Raw genomic sequence first — 23,688 nt, forward strand, 5'->3', positions numbered from 1 at the left:
ACCATGACAGCAGATTGACCACTTTCTCTAGTTGTCCAGTTATTTATACTTTTAAAGTGGGGTTTAAATTAAACCCACATAAGCATGACTAGCTTGTAGTTTTTAAATAGCTGTCTAGATGTTCCACTTACAAACTGATGTTAGGGAGACAGCTTGGTTCAGCACAAAAGACACCAGGCTTGATGGTAATTTCTATCATTCACCTGTGTGATTTTGGGCACATTGTCAAAGACCGTAGATTTTTTTCAGTACAGAAGTGCCAGAACTACTAGCTAGGGGTCATTACAGCCTTTCTAAGAAGATGACAAACATCTGGTTTTCAAACTAAAATGGGAGTCTGTATTAAGTTAAAAACCTTGCAAATTTAAGGTTTATGAAGGAAATTAAGGCTGATCTTTTGATACCAATTTAATGGGGAAAAAAACAAAAAAAAATTCCAAGAACAATATGCTTTTATACACACACACACACACACACACACACACACACACACACATATACATACACACACACTAATTGTTTTCTGGGGTTGTTTGTTTTTGGTGAAATATGTCATAGGACAGAACCTTCTGCTGCCAGCTAGAACACCCATCTGCGCAGAACTACAAAACCTCATGGAATGCAGTCAGTGTGAGTTAGCTTTGCGCCTAATAGTCTGTTCATTTGGATCTTGTCTTCAGCATGGTATATCAAACAACATGGATTTGTCCCTGAGTGAGAAGGTACGGCAAGGACTATGCTTAATTTTGCTGGGGGAAAAAAAATTTAGCATTATGTCAGCCATTAATAAATTTAGAGTTGTACAAGTAGCTGATAGGTTAGGGAGAGGCTATCCCCAAGACCTCCCTGAAAAATTACTACCATCTGATCAGATGCACAGTAGCTTTGTGAGATGGTAGGGTTTTTTCTATTTCTTGTGGGCATCTGTTTCGCTTCGCAAAGTATGTTCCAAACCAAACTCCTAGCCTCTGCTTGGAGGTCAGGAATCAAATTGGGGTTAGTAATAGGTTATTATACTGTTTCACATTGTGTTATCATTGATTAGTATGGGAAAAGCTGCAAGGGGAATATTCAAGCAGCATTGCTCCATTCAAAAGCACTGGGAAACAAAAATCCTTTTTCTCATTCACAAGAGATCTTTCTAAGATCTTAATTCTGAAAATTAAAATTACTATAGTGCTTCTTAGTATGCTATAAATGACAAGAGAATTTGAAGGCTTGGAATTTATTTTTAACCATCAACTATCTTTTTTTTATATTAGCTACATGATGGAAAAATGCTAGCTGACACCAAAAGCTTTCTCATTGCTATGAAACAGAAGTCCACTTCAGCAATTATGACCACTATCCGGACCTTACTACACAAGGTAAGAACATTCTGTATCAAGAGGAGGCTACCCTTCCTACTACAGAATTCTGACATTTTCATGTGGCCAAATGCTATAAACCCCCCACACTCTGGAAAAAAACATGCGTCTTGAAAAACGATAGACAAGGTGAAGGAAGCAGTGACAGTATTTCACCAGTGGGTTCCACAGCCTCATGTCTCCATGCTAGAATGAGACAGGGGTGGGCTGAACGGCCCGAGAGGGTTGGCTTCAGCAGCCCCTGCTGCCTTACTTCCTTCCACAGCGGGGGTGTGCGTTACTGAATAGCCCCTGAACTGACACCACCTTGCTGGCAGCCACATGTTGTCACCCTAGCACACCTCTTACAGGCTGTGCCTCTTAAATTATACACTAGTTGCTCTGCCTGCAGGCTTTTGTACAGTGGAAGCTTGAGTACTGTGGGAGTCTAAGTGTTACTAAATTATTATAATGGCCTTTATGATCTGCAGGTATTCTCCACCTGATTTTCAATCCTAATTTCATTTTAGATTTTTTTTTTAAACACTTTAACTGAAGAGTTTTTTAAAAAGCTATCAGAAAAACTTGCAATATGCTGTCTTCTAAGGTAGTTTAAACTAAAGCCAGTTAGTTTTAGACGGGCTTCAGTGTATTCAGATATTAACTTTTAAACTTGAAAAAAAATCTCTCTTTCTCTCTCTCATATATGTACTCTATATGTACTCAGTTCCATTAAAACAAAGTCTTAAAGTTTTATAACACTTCCTTTTCTTTTCTTTTAATACACAGGTGTTCAACTGTCGTCTCATAGATCAGAACCTGGCATTGGGATACTGCACAATTTTGCCCAAGGAAGATATGTTCAATAAACTCTGGGATGTCATAAACAATACATGGCAAAATTACAAAAAAGTTCTGGTAAATTCACAAGACCATGTATTTCTTCAACATAAACAGCATGTTAAAGAGTTTCTTCAAGATGTTAGGAATGTCATATAGAAATACAGTAGTTTGCCCTTATTAAGGGTACAGGTGTTTGAACAAGTTCCCCACTTGTACTTAGGGCACCGCTAAGAGATAAACCACCTCCGTTTACTGCAGAGTAGAATTGTGCACCGCTCCTGTAATATTTTGGAGAAATTGTTCTTTGACAGTAATTGTAAAGAATGGAAGGAATAAATACACATATTGAAAGATAAAGGATGATGGGAAGTGAAGGATAAAGAAATAGGGAGATAGAGTGCCATCAATTTGCAGAAGAGGTTGTGTCTAAAAATACCTTTTGTATTGTTATCACTTTCACTAGTACAGTACTGGGAAAATATTTCCGAGAAGCTCAATTTTAAAGTAACTAGACCAGTAGCTATGAACTGCTGACTCGGGAGGTGTGGTAACCCTGATAACATTTTCTGTGAAGACTGTTTCCTTCTTATACAATTGTGTGATCTTTGAATTGTTTAAGCTCCCCTAAAGATTTAGACCTTAGTATTCCCCATTTTCAAGTTTACTGTATTTGTGTTCACTTCTGTTCTCTCTCCTTTAAGGCAGTAGCTCTGGTTGGAGCACAGCTTGCTGCCCACTGTGGTGAAGAAGAAGAAAAAAGAAAATTCCAAGAATTGGTTACTGATGCAGAATGGGGTATCCAACTTGGTAAATTTGGGGTAAGTTTGAATATTCTGATGGTTTTATTAACTGATTAAATGTCAGTAGAGTTTGAGATGTATTTTGCATTGATTTAAAGTTCAAGTGTAAGGGAAGCTGGGGCTCTGTTTTAACTTTTCGTTCTGCCTGTGCTGAAATAAAGCTCAAAAATTGAGAAATGTATTAATTAAGGATGCTGTAAAAGAACTTTAAGTGCTTAAACATCATTTGGCACAGGGCCTATTCAGAAAATGCACTGCTTTTTCCTGCTCTAAAAATCTCTGCATTGTAGCTAAAGGAAAAGTTAAAAGGTTAACTAAATAAGGAATAAGTTTTGATACTGTCTAAAAGAGTTCTTTGGGAAGAACACTAAATGTTTCTTTATCTGTAGATTTCTTTTGAGACTGTATTTAGACAACCACCAGTAAGGAAGAAGGAACTCATAAGAACTCTGGTACAGAATCCAAAAGTAGACACAGATCTCATATTGAATTACTGCAGGTAATAATTGAAGCAAATCAGGCCTGTGTTTAATTGCTGCTGTAATAATAACTGTGCCTATTGAAATCTATTTTGGTTTAAATAGATCCTGATTTATGTAACATACAAATTGTTTTTTAAAAAAAGACAGACATAAATCAGAGTATATTCTGGCCTTAGTGAATTTGTTCATAAGGAAATAAGTACCTTGGCCACACAAAAGGTCACGAAGAAAACGTTCTGTTCTCTTCTAGTACTTTTATGCTGGACAGTGATGCCGCACTGCAGCTTTGCATTGAAACACTTCTTCTCCAGAATGCTAATACAAATCATATTGAAGATGACTCTGCAGAACACAGTGAGAAGCAACCTCATTCCACATTACTGGCTAGAGCGCTAGCAATAATTCCTCTACTGAAAAGCACGAAAGACCTGGTCATGAGCCTCAGTGGAATATTGTACAAGGTAAAAAATAAAAATAAAATAAAAAATAACAAGCAAAACAAACAGAAATGCATAGAGAAAGTATGCATCTTATCTCAAATGTTGCACATCACTTGAATGATAGATTAAAGTAATCACTTATGGTTATCATTCCATGGAAATCTGAAAAAGCTTATTTTTTTTCCAGTTGTGCTACAGAATGTAAATGTTATGTTTCAGTTCTCTATAGAGAAAAGTAGAACAAAATATCTAATTGTCCTTAAAGATAGGTGAAGTCTTCCATCCCCAACATGCATTAAAAAATGAACACAATAGTCAAATAAAAAAAAGTTGCTTTCAAGAAACACACCATACTAGAAATGTTTTAAAATGATACATTAAAAACATATAGGAGCAAAAGAGGTGTTTTGGGGAAGTTTGTTTGTTTGTTTTTGTTTGGTTTTCCCCTCTGTTCATCACTAATGTAAGTGGTCTTTCTGCAATATCCTAGCTATTTTTTTTTTTTTTAGGCTTTAGGATTGTGAAACAGAAGTCTCTTGTGTTAGGGAAGTATGTCATGATGTTTATACTGTTTCTTCAATATTATGCCTATTTAATTAGAATTAAAATTGAATAAGTGTAACTCAGTTGTATGTTTTTATAAGAGAAATCATATAAAATCTTATTATTTTGAACAGCTTGATCCATATGACTATGAAACTATTGAAATTGTCCTGAAAGTGATGCAAAATGCTGATGAAAAGAACACCAGTATCCAGCTGAATCAGGTACAACCAAATATGCTACTGTTACTTTGTAAATAGCATCTGTATTCTCTTTTGTCTGTTACTAGTGTAACATTGTGTACTAGTGTAATTATTCAAGAGTCTGTTGAAATTAAATCAGTTATTCCATCTACACAGCTTTCATTCAGAAAATGGCATCAAGAAATAATGATCTCTAGCTGTCTCTCAGCAATGAGTCAGAGCAGGGATAAAAACCTCTACAGATCTATAGTAACTCTGCCAAATGATATGTGTCCGAACCTTAGGTTTTACTGAGGGGAAAAATATAGTAGTCACAAGCTTTTTTTGTTTTTTTTCCCTCTCTCTCTTTTTTGTCCCTAGGCTTTGAGCCTTCTCAAACATCTGGAGTCTTATAAAAGAATTTCCCCACCTGTGGACCTGGAACACCAATATGTTTTAGAGCATGTGATTCCCTTATCTCCAGCTGCTCAAACCAGACTGCCCTTTCATCTGATATTCTTTAGAACGACACAATGTTTCTGGAACATAATATGTATGTTCAGTATTCTTTCTGGCTAGATACATATGTTATTCCCTTTCATTCTGCTATCTGGGAACTTAAAAGATCTAGGTCTATGTTTTGCTTTAACTGTATTTCTATACTAATGTAGCTGTTTTACTAATGCTTCTTAAAGCGCTTGTGCTCCCAAATTGCTGCTGGTGAGGTAACTGGCTTTCAGTCGAGCTAAGACAATACAATAGAGTTTAATACAGTGCAGAGTTCTGTCCTCAAATGGACAGAGCCTCTCGAAGAGCAAAGTAACCCAAGTATCCCACATCCCAGGCCAGCATACCTATTTAAGATTATATTTTTTTCTCCCAGTGAAGGCCTAATAATAAACTGAAAGTGCTTAATTTTATACAGGCAGACTGTGATACTATCATAAGCAGCACTCTATTTCCTTACAGCTGCAGAGCTCAGTGAGGAATCCTTCCCAACACTTCTGTTGATTTCCAAATTAATGAAGGTAAAGTTACATCTTTAAAGGATTTATTTCAGTTATCTTTTTTTTTTTCCCCCCTCAGAGAAAAGAGTACAAGCTTTCTTCTTTCCTTTTACATGTTTTTTTTGGACTCACTTATAAGCATCTGACAACTTTTAACCTACTTTAATGCTTTTCTAGGTTTCACTGGATACCTTACACATGTCTGCAGCTCGACATGTCTTTGAAAAAAAACTGAAACCAAAAATATTTGAAATGAGAAACACTGGATATACATCAGTTATTAACAAGGAAACAACTAAAACTGTACAGACAATTCAGTCTTATCTGTTGTCTATAATTAATCCAGAGTGGGCTGTTGCTATTGCTCACAAGATTGCACAAGAATTTCCAACAGGTAAGGAACATATCTGATGACTTGAAGGGCAAAGTAGCTGTGAGGAAGAGAATAGGTTTGAGAAAAGAAAAGCTAGACTGTAAGCAAACATCAGTTTAGTATTCTTGAATAAAGCCTGGGGAGGTTTGATGAAAATAAGATGTGTTTTGTCTCCTATATCCACTTTTGAACAGTAGGCTAGAAGGACCACTGTTGTACAACCTATCACTGTTGCATTCTATGCTCTTCCTTTCTCATTTAAGCCATGTTGTCTCTCTTTAAGCTACTTCATGTCTAGCTTTGTCCCAACATATCGTCCTCTTCTGCCAGACAAGTTTTCTGGCAAAAGGAAATATCTCAGCTAAATCCCAGCTTCTCACTTCTCTGAGTCTAAATAGATAATAATTTTTGCTCTTTAGGAGCAATAACATATATCTTAATATTTGAGAACTTTTTTTAAAAAAAAAAATTCTCTTTAAAAGGGATATTCTATATACTGTAGGGGACACTTATGAAAACTAACTTTGTGTATTCTATTTTTGTTTTTTTCTAAGGTCCTGACCAGATTCAGGCATTGAAATTCTGTCTCTATCTAGCTGAGAAATGGCTAAAGAATACTACAGCTAAGGTAATGACAAACCACTTGCAAAACTGTTGTTATCTAGTCAGGTATTTATTATAGTGTTTTGTCTTTTGGTGTTTTGGATAGTGAAGTATACATTGTACCTATGGAGAATACTTTCTTTAAAGCAAAGAGCAACCTGGGTAATACCATCTCTTTACAGAAAAATGTCTGTAGGTACAGATACAGAAACACATCAGAAGAACAAGTCTTGTACCCTCTGTTAACTGTTTTAGACTATAAAAAGATTAATGTGATTTTTCTAGAGCTTTTGAGTAAAAGGAGGTTGTTTTATATAAGAATTGTGGTGTTTTGCTAAAGGATGATGCACATGAAAAAGCAGAAGTCCTACAGAAGAAACTATATATGCAGTATAAGAGGTCAGCTACAGAAAATGTTCTAATAACCCATAAGTTGAACACTGCAGAACACTTAAAGTCTATTGGAAAACCAGCAAATCTTATCGTTTTACTATATGAGCATTGCAGTATAGACCAAAGAATCCAAAATCCAACTGGCAGAGATTATCCAGGCAAGTATGCTTTATCTAGTTTCAAAAGGACAAAAAAAGTTTTTTTTTTTGAAAAAATCCTAGGCAAGAAAATACTTGTTCATAAATATATTGTCTCGATCTATTTATGTAGATATCCATGCGGCAGCTAAGGAGATAGCTGAAATCAACAATTTGGATATGAACAAAATTTGGGATAAACTGCTAGATAAATGGCTGTGTCCAAGTATACTGCCATCAGAAGTAAGTCATCTCTGGATATTTGATTTTAGATAAAACTGGTCAATTACATAAACTATATTTTTCTCCCTTGTTTAAAAAAAAAAAAAAGCGTTATTTTTGCACAATTCACCTTTAGTACTCACAAATATATTTAAGATGCATCTGAATTCAGACTACAAATGATTTCAATACCATCTTACATTCTTGCAAGCCACTATCTCTAGCAGGAATAATTTGAAATGCCTTTCCTTATCTCCGTATAGAAATTAAAATCTTATCCTCAGTATTGCACTGAAGATGTGTAGCCAGTCAAAAGGAGTGAAGAAGTGGTGTAAACATATTAGCCTCACCCAACAGTGATTCCAGAGGCAGCAAGTGGCTGAATGCTCTCCTGTTGCAGCTCAAAGCAAACTGAGGGTTGACTGCTGCCTGTGTTGTACCCCGTACACCTGCATGGAAAAGGGCAGGGAGCAGAAACTGGCTCTGCTTCAAAATACCAGTTAGCGGGGTGAGGGATGAAGGAGTGTTGTTGACTGCCACACATACAGTTAAATAAAGAGAGGACTGATTAAAGATCAAAATTCCTTTCCTTGCCTGCTTTAACAGGGGCGCCCAGCCTTCAGATTGGATTTAAGCAAAGATCCACAACCCAGCAATTTTTGCAAACAATTCAAATAACTCTCACAACTTTTTTTCCCCCATGTATTTTTAAAGAAAACTCAAGGAATCTTTGGAGATGTACAGGAAGATGAAGAACTCCGAAGGTATATGTATTGTCTTACACATATTATAGCCAATTATTCTTATCTCACAAGTTTAACTATATCTGGCTTTTCCATAGGCAAGAAACCTATTACTGTAGGAGATTCAGAACTCGCTGCTGCAGTCTCTAATAAGAAAAAATTCATATCAAGACTAATGATAAACAAGTATAGGCAAGAAATGTCATGTTAGTGCTGACGATCTTAGACTTTATCTTCTTGCCCTATCAAATAGTAAAGTTTGTAACTAATAATTACTGCTAATATGCAGAAATAGAACTGCATAGGAGATAGCTGCCCTATAGCACTCCCATTTCTACTGCTTTGTTGCAAGCGCAGGAGCTACATTTTAATGAAGGCTGATTTATTTAACTTCTACATATTGTAATCAGAGCATTTCTTTTGCTTTCTAAAAGTTAATGGCACTAGATAATATAAAAATATCTGTCTATATTTTGTCTTTTTTTATTTGCTGGTAATGTCAGTTTTGAATCTTCAAATATTTAGTTATAAAATGAAATTCCATTTGCAATAACTTACATATGTAAGTGTTTGTAAGACTAGTCATTTGGGTTTTTCCCATCATTTTCTATAGCCTCAGAATCCCTTATCCTCAAACTCTTTTTGACAGTGAAATATATTTACATTTATATGAAAAATGATATATTTTACTTCAGTGGCAATGCTGTACTTGTATTTAAAACAAATGCATTTTTGCAGAGTTATATATCTACTTCAGTCACGCCCAATGGATTACAGTTCAAGAATGCTTTTTGCAATTACAACATCTGCCACATCTGTAAGTTTCTAAATACTAGTTTTAACTTGCTACTTAAACTTTTACCTCCTATTAAAATCAAATATTATCATTTGTTTAACTGTATTGATTTCAAATACAGGTTTTGTATCTGTCTCTGGATAGTTTATAGGCCTGTGCAAGTTCTATGCTTCTCCCCCCTGCCCCCCTTCTTTTGGAGTAAAATTAATGTTCATTTAATTTTGCTGTTGACTGTAAAGAGGGGCTATTGAACTCTAGGTTTTCTAAATTTACTGCTGATATTACCTGAAAATAGCTTCATTCAACATTTTCTAGAAAATGCTTTAAGCTAGTATAGTAATATATTGGTTCAGTTTGATTGGGTAAAGTTAAAGCAGGAAAATTATTTTAGCACACCCTTAACCTTCAGTCTTTCACACTTGTTGGGGGGGGTATTTTTTCTCTTTTATATTAATACTCTAAATCTATAAAACAGCTGATTTAGCAGTACTCTTTGAGGTTGACAAATATTTCAACTGGGCAGTATAAAAGTCGAAGGTAATCCAGTCTGTTACTTAGCATAAATTTATGCTAAATTAATGCAAAATCTTAGAAAGATCATATAAAACGCACATAACCCTCTTTTCCGCTGTTCAACCAATAGTTGTAGATTTTCACTTCTTTTTTTTTTCTCCTCTCTCCCCTCTCAGCCAATTGGTGTTAATCAGTTGACATTTGCTCACAGGAGTAGAGCACTTAAGTGTCTGCTCTACTTGGCGGATACCAATACTGTGGAATCGCTCTTCAAGAAACCCATTGAGAAAATAAAGTAAGATGAATTTTCCTTAAGGTATTACTTAACAATAACATATTGCTAGTCTTTAACAGTCATTGGAAGCAAATCTATAATATTTGGAGAAGGTTTTTTAAAATATATATATATATATTTCTGATAATTAGATCTTTTAACTTCACTGTAATTCAGTCCAGTATATCATAGTCCTTTTTGGTAAGCCTGGAAGTAACATAGCATTATGTAGAAAATACTTTGATCCATTTTGCATAGATTGCGGTTACTTCTCTACTAACTGAAGTATTTTCTGCTATCTGTAATATAGGACAATGTTCAGATTTTATTTTAGATAGAACATCTTGAGTATAAGTTGTCCTTTTTATCTTCAAATTTGAGCATCTTGCAAAGACATCCTCTGCAAAAATAAAAAACAAAACCCCAGCAGAATAACGTTGGTTCTCTGAAAGTAACTGTAGAACCAACTTGCTCAAAGTAGATCCACAATATAAATCTGTGCTGGTAACCTGGAGTTACAGCCTTTTTATGGAAAGTGATGTCTAGAGCGTGCGATGCCAAATACCTACATGTGGGTTTCTGTAAATATGCAGTCTCTGTATGTGACTTAAATTCTAGTGTAAGAGTTACAGGAACTGGTTTATCTTTAGAGATGATTCAAGCTGTCCATCATTCAGAATGAGGTTTCCGTAGGTATTACCAGGGTCTTTGATCTCTTTCATTAATACAAACACTATCTACGTTATTGTCCCTTTTATTAAAGCAACAGAAAACACCTTTTCAATATTCTCCTGAGATTCATTATGCAAGTTATAATGATCACTGTAAATATTATTAGCTCCTGGTTTTTGCCTTTTTTTTTCCTTTTTTAAACAGGTATTTTCTAAAATGCTGCATTTATCTGGCAGAGTTTGAAACTTTGAATATTCCATATACTTATGAATCATTTCATAAAAGCCCCAAGGAAGGGATGATTAAAGGGCTATGGAAGAATCACAGCCATGAACCCACGGTATGATCTTAAATCCTTTGTGACTTTTTTTGCTACACATTGTGTGAAATGTGCACCTTTCCATGTAGTGCATGTATTTCTAAATATAAGTTGCTCCATGGTACATACACTACTCATAATCACTTAAAAATTCCAGGAAGTATGCAGTTACCCTAAAGACTCTTCTGTTTCAGAGTGCCAATATCAGATAATGAAAAACATCTCACTAGGTTGTTGTTTTTTGCCATAATGCTTAATAAATTGCTATTACAAGCTGTTGATGTGCTGAGTACTGCCCGTCACATGATTATTTCCTAGTACTTGCCCACCTTCGTGTATCCCTACCTTGTCTCTTGCCTTGGGGGGAAGATTTTTGCTGCAGAAGCCCTCTCCCACCTTTTCTTTTTCCTCCCCTCCTCCCGTCCCCCTTTTTTAATAACCCATTGGGTACTTGAAATTGCTTAGACTAATACCTTGTACTTCAATATGAATTAAATACTAACAGGTGTATACTTTTAGAATAGCTGTCGGTTACTTATCTAATATGCCAGCAATACACTGAGTTTATGCTCTCCTTAGGAACCTAAATCTGACAATTGCTTTATGTTACTGAGTATGATTTTTAAACAGCTAAATTAACACTGAAGATAAGGGCAGGTAAATGAGATTTCCAGAGAGAAATTAGTTCATGGCAAGAAAGGATGCTATTCTACTAAGGAAGGCTTCAACTGTAGTACTTTTAATTTATAGCCACAAAAGAGAAGCGATCTGTTCTTTAGCCAAAATATACACATGCTAGTTTAAAATATGAAAATGACAGATTAAAAGTTTTAGTCTTCCTAAAATTAGAAAATAAAACGATAAAGTGTAGGGGGGTTTTTAATCCTCTTCAGGACGCATACAAAATTATTCTACATTCATGGTTGTGACCTTTCAGGTGATCAAGGTCCAGGTAAAACCATAAAAATCTGAAATTACTCTGGCAAACAGAAAAAGCTTGAAGATCATAAAGGTATATTTATTAAAATACACTGTGTCCTTGTTCTCCTTCAGGCTGTTAGACTTGTGTCTGAACTTAGTCTGGAATACAAAGTATATGACTCCCAGCTCTGGAACGGTCTGCTACAGAAGCTTCTTGGTTTCAATATGGTAAGGAACTTTTAAGCATGAAGTTCTACAGTGAGGTGAGAAAAAGGCTTTTTTTTAACCACTAATTTCTGAAGAATGTGATAAATATATAAATTCTAAACTTATTGCGAGCTATTACCTTATCTATGGTCTACATGGTTACTTTGTGCTCTGTGTCCCTGAACGTTTATGAAGCTTTGAGGAATGTGTTTTAATGGTACTGTTTGAGAACTTTGATCTTAAATTGTTCTAGCTGTACAAACTTTTTGAAGGGGGAAAACCTTTCAGATTTCAAGAAGATTAAATCCTATGATAAATTATTTCTTCATAGTATTATAATTTTACAACATATATAGACAAAAATATGCATAATAACTACATATATACACATACACACAAACAGAGTGTATCTACACATCTGTGTGTATACACACACATTACCCCCTCAAGTGTTCTAGGATTACTATCATAATTACTATTATGATAGTAATCCTAATTTTGTAATTCATAATCTTAATTAGCTCTGGTTGTCAAACAATGTTACTATAACCTAAGGAGGTAAGAGATGTGATTGGCATTGTGATTGTATCATGAGCAGGTATTCAAGCTGGCTTTAATCTAATGAGAGTCAGGTCTTAATAGCAAAGACGACAGGATCACCAAGTTTTCAGCACCAGTTGCATTACTACTGGAAATTCTGGGTACTTCCTGAGACAACATATGCTGCTACTGCTAGTGAAAATTTAATTTACTAAACTATAAATTGCATTTCCTCATGCATCAGTTGCTCCTCCTAAAGGAAACAGAGGTACCTTGAGGAACTAAGTTCACGTTCTACACACAAGACAACAAGCACAATGCAGTCCTGTAGATTATCACCAAATCTGTAAAAAACACTGTAGCATTTTATAATGTAATGTTTATGTTTCAGATGCAATATCTAAGAAAAGTTTTGATAGCAATTACTGGGATTCATTCATTGTGGGAGGTAAGCAAATATTCCGCCAGTGTCTCTTGCTCTTCTTCACCTAACAGGCATAGAGTATCCGGTGCGTGAGTGGCAGTCATCTATACAAAGGAGTGTTACACATGGAAAAAAATTCTCTTTAATGATTATTCTTATGACATTGCACCATGCAATTGAGCAATTATTCATTGCTTAAGTGATTCATTTTGCACTTATGGTTCCTTCAGCATACCCTTATTTTACAAGTTTTATGAAGTCGGACAGAGTAATGTCAAAATATGGCAAGAATCTTAGTCTAAGAGAGGGAGAAGCAATGTTAGGGAATAATTCCTCCAATATTTAAAAACACAACAGACTTCTGCCACCTGTAATGGGTCAAGATGCCTGTGTTTGCAAGTACATTTAGTTACAACTGTGTATGGCTATTACTTTAAAAATTTATTTTCAACAGATTCCCAACTTCAGTCGAGCTTGGCGAAGTGTAGTTCTGTCACCGTTTCTTGCAGGTACATCATTACCAGCTGTCTGTCATGCTTGTGTAGTAACTTTGTTATATAGTTACTTTATCATGGTTTCAGTCACTCATATCTTTATTTTTTAGCTTCATGTCCACCAAGTCCTAAGCAGTTAGAGGAATGCTGTGAATGTTTTGTGATTCTGCTGAAGTAAGTAGATACTACATCCTGCATTTGGATGGTTTGAGTGGGAATCTCCCCTTTGCAATCACTCTTCTAACCCCCTGGAACATGCAAAGGAGCTCTGAGAACTGGGGATTCTGACCCGAGGCATGGGGAATAGCCTTGTGCCTCTCGTGGGAGGGGCAGAATCAGGGTATATACTCAAACAAAATTCAGTGCTTGCCCACAGGCTGTTGGCAACATGTGCTATAACTCAGTACCTTGGCTGTCTAAACTGTACTGGAAACTGCTCTCAGAACTGGGACTTTGCACAGAGTGCTGAAAATCAGTTTATCTGCCCCTGTCACTGCCTCCATGAGGGATGTCAGTTCTGTCCTGACATTTTTGGAGACTGATGGTCACCCTAGAAGTCCAGTTAATTCTTTTTCTTAGCAAAATATTGTATGATTCCCCAAACGTTAAACAGAGTATAAGAGAGAACGCATTCATTTTCCTATGAAGAGTAAACCTTACATGGAAAAAAAGCCAATAACTGCACATATATAAACATGGTTAACCTACAGTATTAACTCTCCAAAACATTCTATACATAAACCTGTTTTGCATTGCCTTACAATGTAAAAAAAGCACCATAAACCATTAGCTAATTCACATCAATGCTCTGACTTGCTTGACAGAAGAGCCAGAGCTCAGAGACCCTGATCTGAAACAAAAGCCAGTTAGGAAATAAATACTGGAAAGGGATCCAGCTAAAGAGCATGCTCACACTTCTGTGCAGATGCGCATGTATCACAGCAATACTCTGGGCAGTTGCCAACACTTCAGCTCAAAATAAGGCCTAGAGTGTTCAGAAAGAGTTATAAATTTGGGAAGGGTGTCATGTTTTTAAGCTCGAATATCACCATGTATTTGTATTCTGTGAAACTTCAGCTAACGTAGGTTGTCCCATTCTGAAAATAAGATAAAGTTAAAAAATATTTGTCCATCCTAAAATCTCAAAGCAATTTTGTTGAAAATATTTAGACATCTAGCTATACATCTTATAGCCGAGAACTTCCCTCCTAATCTTCTGAAGGTGTCCTGTTCTGGCTGACTTGGACGTCATCGGAATAGCTAAACAATATGCACAGCTGGACCTTCCAGCTTTTGCTTTGGGATGTCTGTTGCTGATTCCTCAGTCTGAGAAACGAGAGCAGCAAATTCAGGTAAACAAGAAGTATGCATTTCTGCTGTCCAAAGGGAATTCATTTAAAAGTATTATTTTCAACAGAGACTGAAAGATGGTATCTTCTAACTCTAGGTTATTTGAATACATTGCTGCTAAGCCAGCTGCTCAGCAACCCCCACCCACAGCAGTTAGTTATTGCCCTAAATTTCTGCTTCTGAAAGGGATCATGTGAACACTTCCTCCTTTTTCCCTTTAAAAAAAAAAAAAATCAGCTAGCTTCAAGTCATCCTCAGCAGCTTTGTCACATGACTTTGTCTTTTGTGGCTTAGAAACCATTTTATGGGATCCCACCCTCCACCACAGTTATAAGGCCTGTAATGCCCAGCAGAGGCCTTGAGCAGCTGATTCATCCATCCACTTCCTCCAAATATTTACCAAAGTATTACCTTCCCCGATATCCAGTGTTTATTTACAGTGAATAGTCAGTGTGCATGAAAAGAAAAAACAAGCCTATATGCCAAAGCAGTGTGAAGTTGATGCCAACACGTATAATCGCTGAGGAGCTATTAGTGGGCTCGTCTCCAGCAGCTTGTAAGAGAAGTACAGAATCCTACTTCAGACAAATGTTTAAGGTTGTGAGCTCCCATCTCTTTAGAAAGATGCTTGATATGCATCACATGTTCCGACATAAACTTTTTGCCTCAAAGCTATGTCCTCAATATTCATGTATCTTCACTGTTTCCTTTCTCTTCTCATTCATTTCCATGACTTTATGCTCCATGTCATTCTCCCTGATGAAGCACTGTAGGCTGCTCCCTATCTGTCATGTCAACACTGGCACAAGTAAAGGCATCTTAAATTCTTAAATTTCCCTTGTTTAAAGTTCAAGCTAGGAAAGTTTTCCCAAATTATAGCACTAGTGTAAGAAATTTAGTCTGGCAATGACAGTTAGAAAGTCTCTGATAACAGCTACAGCAAAATACCATTTTGGAGTTAAATGTAATAAAAATACTACTCTTTCAGTCAAACTGCACAGATACTGGTTTGAGAATTTCATATTTGTACCTAGTATCTCAAAATACAAACTGTTCCTGAATAAATCAAATACTTGTTCTGAAGGGAAAGAGTTTATATTGTAATCATTCACAGAATATTAATGTTTTATATCTTTTTTTGCAAGGGTTTCTTATCAACATGTAACACAGAAACTGTACTGCAACAAATAGATGAACATATGAACACTGGAGAAGTAGTGGGGTTTGCTTCTCAGGTAAATAAATAACATCTATTTCTCTTACCTTTGACTTACAGATTTTCTTGATGGGTCAGTGTACATAAAACCTCTTTTCTCTCTACCCTGATTTTGCCAAGCATCAGTTGGCAAAATGCACACTTCTAAAATATAGCAACATTTTCAGGCATTTTTGCATTTTTATTAATTTTGTGCAACTGGCATATATATATATATAATTTTTTTTTTCCATAGTGCCATGTTACAGACTGCCCCTATTTGTAGGGCAGCATTGTTTGCAGCAGGAGTACTTTGTTTTTCTAAATAAATCTTTTATGCAAAAAAGCCAAAGGGCTCACAAATCGGCACTCTCTTTTACCCTCCCTTGACTTTCTAAGGGCAAGTTTCTTACCTCATTCTGCTATCTGAATCTGAGGTTAGTCTTCACGGATTCTGCCATTTTGCAGCACTACTGTAATGAGCAGAATTTATGTTGTTTTTTTAATCTGTCAAGAAAAATCTGAGCTCTGATTATTTAAGGATCAAGCTTCTTATGTTTAAAATATTAATACTTTTTCACTACTAAAACTTTTATCTACTACTTTTCAGATTAGAGCTTTGATTTTGGACAGCATTATAAATGAGAAGCTGTATGAAAAATTTTTGAAAACTAAGTATTTTTCACTGTTGAAGCAACAACTGATGAACACTCACCGAATTAAAGAACTGGTGGATTATTTTGCCAGCAAGAACTGGTAGGTTAATAGAAAGTAAAACATGATGCATTGCTGATGCTAGTCATAGAAACTGAATCTTTCCTTTATTTTGGTTTTAGTTACATAAGTCCTAGAGATTTTTCAATATTTAAGAATCTTAAGTACTTAAGAGTTTTGAAAGTATTGCTAAGTTAAAAAAAAAAAAAAAATCTTAAGAAAAATCTCACCTTACTACTTCGCATACATAGAGGACAGTTTCACAATGTGAGCCAAAATAACAACTTATTACCCCTAAACTGGCAAGCAGATTAAACTCAGTTAAAATAGGAGAAGTAACCTGACTGAAACAGTAAATGCTTTTGCTTTGAATCAGTTTACCTTACCTTCAGACGAGTTCAGCTCAGTAGTATCCCAGAGTCACAGCTTCAGCAGCAAGAGCACTTTGAAAACAATAAACAAATTGCCTGTACTCAAGATTTAGGAGTGGCTTGGCCAGTAAGTTTTTCAAGAGTTAGAAATGCCTATCAGGTTCCACTTAAATATTGCCACTGAACCTACTGCAGGGCAGTGCTAAATCAGCAATCTCAGTGACTCATAGCACCTGTGCTCATTGTGCACTGCTGCTAACTTTGATTTTACACCCCAAATACTTAGTCTTCAGTATTCCAAGTTAGTTTGTTACCAGTTATCCTACAGTCAGAACATGATAGGAACCAACAAATAACTATTTAAATTCTAGTATATGTGGGTTTTACTAACAGCCACAGGTAAAAATGCTAGACTTGTCATGGCTTGTTGTCCTCTACTGGGAAATGATAGGACATACCTGGTTTCAAAAATGGGGGTTCATACCTTGTGTTATACTTCAGTGCACATAGTCTAAATTCTTGGCTTTTTAGAGAACTTCAGTTGATGAAGTTGAAAAAATTTTGCCTCCTACAGCATTGATGATGCGACAGCCCTAATACAAGAGTATCAAAAGAAATGTGGAAATCCCACTCTGGTGGATGCATCAACTTCTGATATTCTGAAGGTAAAACAAACCACCATCATACCTGATGAGTATTTGTTTCCCTGTTTCTAAATTACGGCTTTCACTTAACTCTTTTTGCTAAAAGCTAGGTAGCCAATATTTTAGTAAAATATTTTGTATATAGTAAAATATTCATTGATTCAAATAAAATGTATTTTAATAAAATCTGTGTAGTGCTAAGCTTTCGAATGTTAAGTACTTCTACAGGACTCAAATTATATCTGATTTTCCTAAACTCTAATATTGTCCTCTTACCCGCCAGGTGTTTCAAAATGGACCAGAGGAGACCTGTAATTGATAAAGTCTTCATCTACCCTTTGTCTCTTCTCCCTCTACTGGCATGATTAGTGACATGCATTGGGAATACATGTTCTTGTCAGCTACCACGGAACTAAACCTTAATGCTCTTTTACCAAAAGCTACCACAAGCTTTTCAGATTTTTAACTGATCTAGGCTGTTTTTTTCTCTCCATACCAGCAAAAATATTCTATCCCAGTTGAAACAGTTTAGATTTACAGCAGGATTTCCTGTTTCTTTTAAACAGCAAGGTTCTTATTCAGCACTTTGATATTCAGATTAATTAACTTTCTTTCCACTAACCTTATATTATTTCCTCTGTTGTCAGAATCTCTCTAAAATGTCTCATTCACATAAACATCACCTTCTATGTTTGTGCTAAATTCTTTTAAACTAAGTGCTGATGTGTTTCATGTAAATACACTTTGTAGACAAATCCTAATTTTAATTACAGTGAGCATAAATAAACTGACAAATTGATTTTGGCTTTAAAGTATTCTATAAGCTTCTTTTTTTAAATGATGAAGTTGTCAATAAGTTCACATTGTACTCACTCACTGACCTTTCTTAATGGAAACCAACATTTGCAGAAGCTTTCTCTTAAACTGTTCTTTCTGTAGCTCCCTAGTAAGATAAAAGCAGTAAATTTCACTGCAATACATGCAGGGTAACCAAACCTAATTTTTTTCCCCTAAGATGCCAGAATGAAATGCTTGAGCTTTTTCTAAGGTAAAGCAAGTTTATTGTGAATAGAAGTAAGGTATTGAGTCAAAGCTTATGACACAGAAGTAAGGATCCTAGTTGATCCTTTAAGTTTTGTGGATAACCCATTAGTCTAACTCACTTTCATGACAATGGTAATACTGTACAGCTTTTCACAAATACTGCACTGGTAGGAGTCATATAAATACACAAAGAAAACAGGCCACTTTTAGAATTCTAAATCTTCTGTAGAAGACAAAAGATAATTGTTTTTATTGGAAAACTAGCAATCATGAAAAGTGGGAGCTGTTAAATACATTCAGTTCCCTACAACCAGCTGAGAGTAGGAGAACCAAAAGTTCCAGTCCTCTTGAACAACCAATTTTTTAGTCCTCAGTAGTAGTACAAGTGCCATACAGAATTATATTATTTAAAACTTTTGTACATGGAGGAAGTTGTGTATATATACAGTGTCAGATACATAGATATATAAGCTAAGTAAAGGAAAGCCCCTCTCCACTGATTACAGATTTGATTAGACCATCATTCAGTAAAGCATACAAGTTGTTTTAAACCACTTTGACTATAAAAAGACTAAAGTTAAACTTTCTACAGTGAAATTACTACAGTTGTGAGTTGATTGTAATCTTTTCAGAATCTATCAATCCCTTTACTCTTTCAACTTAATTTGGAATGAAAAAATTTAATATCAAATGGATTCTGAAGCAAATCTAACATGCCTCCCAGAATCTCAGTCTTTAATGCGTTTAAGCCTGTTACAAGAGGCTTATGCTAAATTTATCCTTTAGACATAAATCACCAAATCTACATCAGGCTGTTTGTTAAGCATTATCAAGAAAAAGTACTGCTAGACACTTTAAAAGCAGGTATAACTTGCATTTTTCAACAATGGTTCATAAAGCTTAGTTTTTCTATGAAGTGAAAAGTTTAATACAACATTAAGGAACAGTATTTAAACCAGTTATTTTAATGGGATATTTTTACAAATCAAATCATACAAGAGAAAATAAGCAAACACATTGTTGGTTTGAAGTTGATACCAATGAGCTACATTGTTAAGCTGTTAGCAAGTAAGTGTAGTACTGTAAACTAGCAATCAAGTATTGCAGAAACTTGCAGTTCCAGAATGAGATGGTAAAAATACCAGACAAGCAAAGACACTTCAGGATTTTTTGTACTCAATTCTTTCTACTTTCACATCATCTCCAATTAGTTGATAAACATATGTAACTACTGTAGAAGCTTGGATATCCATCAGCACAAATGAAGGAATGATGTTGCTAGAAAGGGGGGAGGAAAATAGTATTAATAGTATAGTTAATAGCTTTAGTGTTTGACTATTAAACTTCTTAACAGAAGTCACTCCAAGAAACATGGATTTGAATTTTGTAAGCACAGTACACCAAATCCAAGCTTTAAGTATTTTACTATCATTTGTTTCAGTCAGGGAGATTTAACAAGTGCTGTCAACCCCCACCCCCATCCCTGGCATTTAAATTTACAAACACCAACCTTCATAATGATTACTGTCCTTCAATTTTGTTATCAATGAGAAGTGTAACAGAAAATCGCCATAGGTATTTCCCATACTTCACTTACTTCTCTAAGGCATGATAAGCTCCTGTAGCTGATCCTGGATTGATATAGAATTTGTTTTCATGTTCAAATGCCTCAAATTTGTGTGTATGTCCTGAAATTAAGATGTCCACATCAAACTGCCTTTGTAGCAGTGCCAGGCTGGCCATATCACCCCAAGGAATAACCTGATGGCCATGGATCAGCCCAATTTTGAATTGTCCAACAGTTACAACTTTCTGCTCAGGGTAATTCAGGTTCTAAAATTAAAAAAAAAAAAAAGTTGGATTAGCTATACAAGCTTATATTAAAAGATGCAACACCAAGGAAAGTGGGGAGCTCATGGAAATACTCTGTGTAACTAGTCCTACTACTACACAACGAGAGCTACAAAGCTCCTTCATGAAAACTGTTGAGAACTTAATAAGATGCAATGAACTTCAGTGATTTGACAACAGCACATCCTCTTTGCCAGAGTCCTAGACTTGGCTAAGTACACAAATTACTTCCTGGGCAAGTCACATGATTGATCATAACCCCAGCTCTTTTGCTCAATTTGATTTTCATATTGCTCTTAATACTATGCTCCATTTACCCACTTTTACTTAAATTACAAATAACCTAAATATTGCCTTTATGTAAGAGAGGCACATACCTCATCAAAGTCCCCTCTCACAACATGAACATCCCCAGCCAGAGTCTTGAGGTAGTCATAAGTGTCCTTGGTGCAGAGGTTTCCTGTGCAGAGGATGTGTTGGATCTTTCCTGGAACCAGCAGCTTTTTGAATTTAGCTGGAAGGCTGTTGCATCGGTGTGGAATGTGAAGATCTCCTAATACTAACACCAACTTATCAGGTGTCATGGCAGGAAAGAAAGATCATTACAGAGCCTTATTAAGACCAGCAAGAACCATTAGGAAGCAAAAAACATGGCAATATTTTCCTCAATTTCATAATTTTGCCTTTGATATAAAAGCTATTGAAATAAAAAATGAAACAATGATGGAATTTATGTATATTTGAGGGAAAACAATGGCCCCTATTAATACAGAATGGTGCTGAGACAAGGGCCTTAAACACACAAGGGTCTGTAGAGGCTCTCATAAAAACAAAAAACTTCTACAGACCCTTCTGTTTTTTATAGAGGTATAACAAAAGAAATGTATTACTACTCGATGTAATTTACACAAATTTGGGAACTACAATAAACTGATTTTTTTTTACTTTAATTATTTATTCTTCCTCATAAAAAGTAATAAAAAAGCAAATTTGCAATATGTGTTAAGGGTTAACCAGAATAGGAAGCTTAATCAGAGCCATTATTGTAGGAACCACTGAACAACAGCAGAGTAAGACAACAATTTTTTTGTTAAACAGGACACTGCACGGAAGATAAACCAGACTGCTGCATACAGTGTTTCCATTACCAGATATATTCATAGTTTCGGTAAAATAGATGTTAGAAGAATACAAATTTAATGCCTGAAGATTCTCTAACATCATAGTAATGGGGGCTTCAAAGTTAAGGATTCAGATGCAGTAAGACAATAGTTTAACCTCACAGGGTTTAAATGTGCTAATAAAGAAATAATTAATGCAAGCAAAGTAGCAATAAATTAATTATGCAAAAAGGGCATGAAAAGCTCTATAAAGCATGGGTATTGTACTACTACACTGTAGAAACACTGGATCTAAAGACAGTCATCCCTGTTATCCTGATAAATACCTCCATATTGACAGCAACAGTTTATCTCCCAACCAGAATGTTTTGTTAGTAAGCCAGTTCCTAAAAGGACAGCCATCAAACGTGTTTGTAAAGGATATAATCCATAAACAGTGGTAACTACGCTATGAAGTTACCCTTTTAAATATTTGCTATCTTTTTTATCCTTAGGCTATGCCAATATATTCATGCTAAAGGTCATAAAAAAAGGCAGAGAGGGCTTGGGATTTTTTTTTTTCTTTTTTAACTAAGAAAGTGCCAGTGCTAGTATCAAAGCCATGCATCTCTGGAGAACAGATAGTTGAAAGTATTGGTAAAACAACACAAGTTTTTTAACTTGCAAGTTACCAATTTAAAACAAGTCCAGGACAGGAAAATAAACATTTTTGATGGCCTTGTAAGAATTCCAAGTGAAAAATACTCTTACTACTATCAGTCTAGAGATAGTATACTTGAAAGCATATAAAAAACATATTCATAACAAGCGATTTTGATTATAACAAAGTGGCAATAGATGAATTCTCCAATTGATGCTTAAGGGACTTGTGCATGCAATACAAGTTATGTATTTAATACTTAATCAAATTATGCTGCCACTTAAAACAGATAACCCCACTGAAGTGAGCAGAGCTTATGCATTCAAAGAGCATTTCCTTCGCTGATGAACAGGGAGGCCCCATACTTCCCCCCAAATCAAGTTTCAGCTCCCTTTAATTAGAGAAAAGCTTAGAAGACTACAATAACAACAAAAAAATTATTCAAGCGTGTTTAATAATCACATGTATTGGTAGCATAAAATAATGACCAAGTATGATACAACACCTGGCTTCAGCCAGGAATTTAGGTGCAGTCTTGAACATGGCTTGAACAGCAGCCGCTTTGTAACTCCATGTACGTATCACCTCATTCACAGCACGCAGTAACATTAACAAGCCCTTACCACCAGTGTTAGCAACGGCCAAGAGGAGTAAACTTACTCTGTGCCCAGCCTTATTGGAATGAAGAAGTTGATTGCAGACAGGGGGAATGAAAAACAGGGTGAAACATGATCAATGTTAAACCAAAGAAAAGCAACAGAAAAGAAAACATAGCCAAACGAATAGGCAAATAATAATTAATGAATTTTTAATGTTATGAGGGAAGCGTTAAAAAACAAAATAAAATATAATAAAATAAAAATAAAAAAAAATCGGTTATTGTGCCACAACCCGCCCTGGGCCGCGACGGCCTCCTGACCGTCGCCGGGGGCACCTACCCGCCGCCGGGCTCCCCCCGCCGCTCCCTGACCCCCCTCGCAGGCGCCGCGGGGCGGCGGCCGCTGAGGGAACAAGCGCCGCCGCCTCCGCGCGCGGCCGCTCCGCGGGCGCGGGCCTGGGCCCAGGCCCCGGCCCCGGCCGCCCCCAGGCCGCGGGGGCGCAGGGCCGCGGCCCGGCGGCGGGGGAGGGGGAGGGGAGGCGGCGCGGAGGGGGTTGGGCCCGCTCCTCCCCCGCGGTGCGGGGGCGGCCCGGGGCGGCCCCGGTCGCCCCCCCGGCGCCGCTCACCATCCTGCTGCGCTCCGCGCGGCGCCCCCCTCGCACAGGCTGGCGGCGGCTCCTCCCGGAAGCGAGCGGCTGGCTCCAACCGCCCGCTACGGCACCTCCGAAGGGCCAACGCAGGCAGAAACGAGCTTCGCCGCGGCCGCCCTGCCGCTACATCCGGGTCTCTGTGGAGCGCTGACCCCGCCCCCAGACTCTGCGGGGTTTCCCGCCCTTTTTGGAACCGTCGTGTGAGGGGAAGGGAGGGAAGGCGGCAGCTCCTCCGC

General features: G+C 36.6%; 2 protein-coding genes across 8 annotated transcripts in view; one reads left to right on the plus strand and one right to left on the minus strand.

The window, feature by feature from the left end:
* The window catches only part of KNTC1 (kinetochore associated 1), a 43,387-nt gene extending 25,030 nt beyond the window's left edge, over positions 1 to 18,357 (plus strand). The window contains exons 38-63 of one of the 6 annotated variants that reach the window (XM_067307282.1): positions 559 to 722; positions 1,263 to 1,367; positions 2,136 to 2,264; positions 2,891 to 3,007; positions 3,379 to 3,488; positions 3,722 to 3,932; positions 4,589 to 4,678; positions 5,018 to 5,189; positions 5,606 to 5,664; positions 5,821 to 6,037; positions 6,571 to 6,644; positions 6,960 to 7,170; positions 7,283 to 7,392; positions 8,086 to 8,135; positions 8,853 to 8,931; positions 9,600 to 9,718; positions 10,574 to 10,709; positions 11,742 to 11,837; positions 12,748 to 12,804; positions 13,235 to 13,289; positions 13,385 to 13,448; positions 14,497 to 14,626; positions 15,770 to 15,859; positions 16,430 to 16,575; positions 17,479 to 17,569; positions 17,832 to 18,357. In XM_067307282.1, coding sequence (XP_067163383.1) covers positions 559 to 722; positions 1,263 to 1,367; positions 2,136 to 2,264; positions 2,891 to 3,007; positions 3,379 to 3,488; positions 3,722 to 3,932; positions 4,589 to 4,678; positions 5,018 to 5,189; positions 5,606 to 5,664; positions 5,821 to 6,037; positions 6,571 to 6,644; positions 6,960 to 7,170; positions 7,283 to 7,392; positions 8,086 to 8,135; positions 8,853 to 8,931; positions 9,600 to 9,718; positions 10,574 to 10,709; positions 11,742 to 11,837; positions 12,748 to 12,804; positions 13,235 to 13,289; positions 13,385 to 13,448; positions 14,497 to 14,626; positions 15,770 to 15,859; positions 16,430 to 16,575; positions 17,479 to 17,569; positions 17,832 to 17,867 — 2,918 coding nt within the window. In that variant the 3' untranslated portion in view covers positions 17,868 to 18,357. Of the gene's footprint in view, positions 1 to 558; positions 723 to 1,262; positions 1,368 to 2,135; positions 2,265 to 2,890; positions 3,008 to 3,378; positions 3,489 to 3,721; positions 3,933 to 4,588; positions 4,679 to 5,017; positions 5,190 to 5,587; positions 5,665 to 5,820; positions 6,038 to 6,570; positions 6,645 to 6,938; positions 7,171 to 7,282; positions 7,393 to 8,085; positions 8,136 to 8,852; positions 8,932 to 9,599; positions 9,719 to 10,573; positions 10,710 to 11,741; positions 11,873 to 12,747; positions 12,805 to 13,234; positions 13,290 to 13,361; positions 13,449 to 14,496; positions 14,627 to 15,769; positions 15,860 to 16,429; positions 16,576 to 17,478; positions 17,570 to 17,831 lie in introns of those variants that run through there. The other 5 variants (XM_067307277.1, XM_067307279.1, XM_067307278.1 and 2 more) reach the window with 5 other exon arrangements.
* A 439-nt stretch (positions 18,358 to 18,796) lies between these two features.
* Positions 18,797 to 23,550, minus strand: VPS29 (VPS29 retromer complex component). 2 transcript variants are annotated; one of them, XM_067307078.1, is made up of 4 exons: positions 23,429 to 23,550; positions 20,821 to 21,012; positions 20,190 to 20,425; positions 18,797 to 19,870 (listed from the first exon to the last, which is right to left on the minus strand). In XM_067307078.1, the coding sequence occupies exons 1-4, from the start codon at positions 23,429 to 23,431 to the stop codon at positions 19,753 to 19,755; spliced, it is 549 nt and encodes a 182-aa protein (XP_067163179.1). In that variant the 5' UTR covers positions 23,432 to 23,550; the 3' UTR covers positions 18,797 to 19,752. The 2 variants fall into 2 exon arrangements, with proteins under 2 accessions (XP_067163179.1, XP_013811654.1); XM_013956200.2 differs by lacking the exon at positions 23,429 to 23,550 and having other exon boundaries at positions 20,821 to 22,359.
* Between the last annotated feature and the right edge of the window lie 138 nt (positions 23,551 to 23,688).

This window comes from Apteryx mantelli, chromosome 17 (genome assembly GCF_036417845.1).
Source record: "Apteryx mantelli isolate bAptMan1 chromosome 17, bAptMan1.hap1, whole genome shotgun sequence".
NCBI classification, from domain to species: Eukaryota; Metazoa; Chordata; class Aves; order Apterygiformes; family Apterygidae; genus Apteryx; species Apteryx mantelli.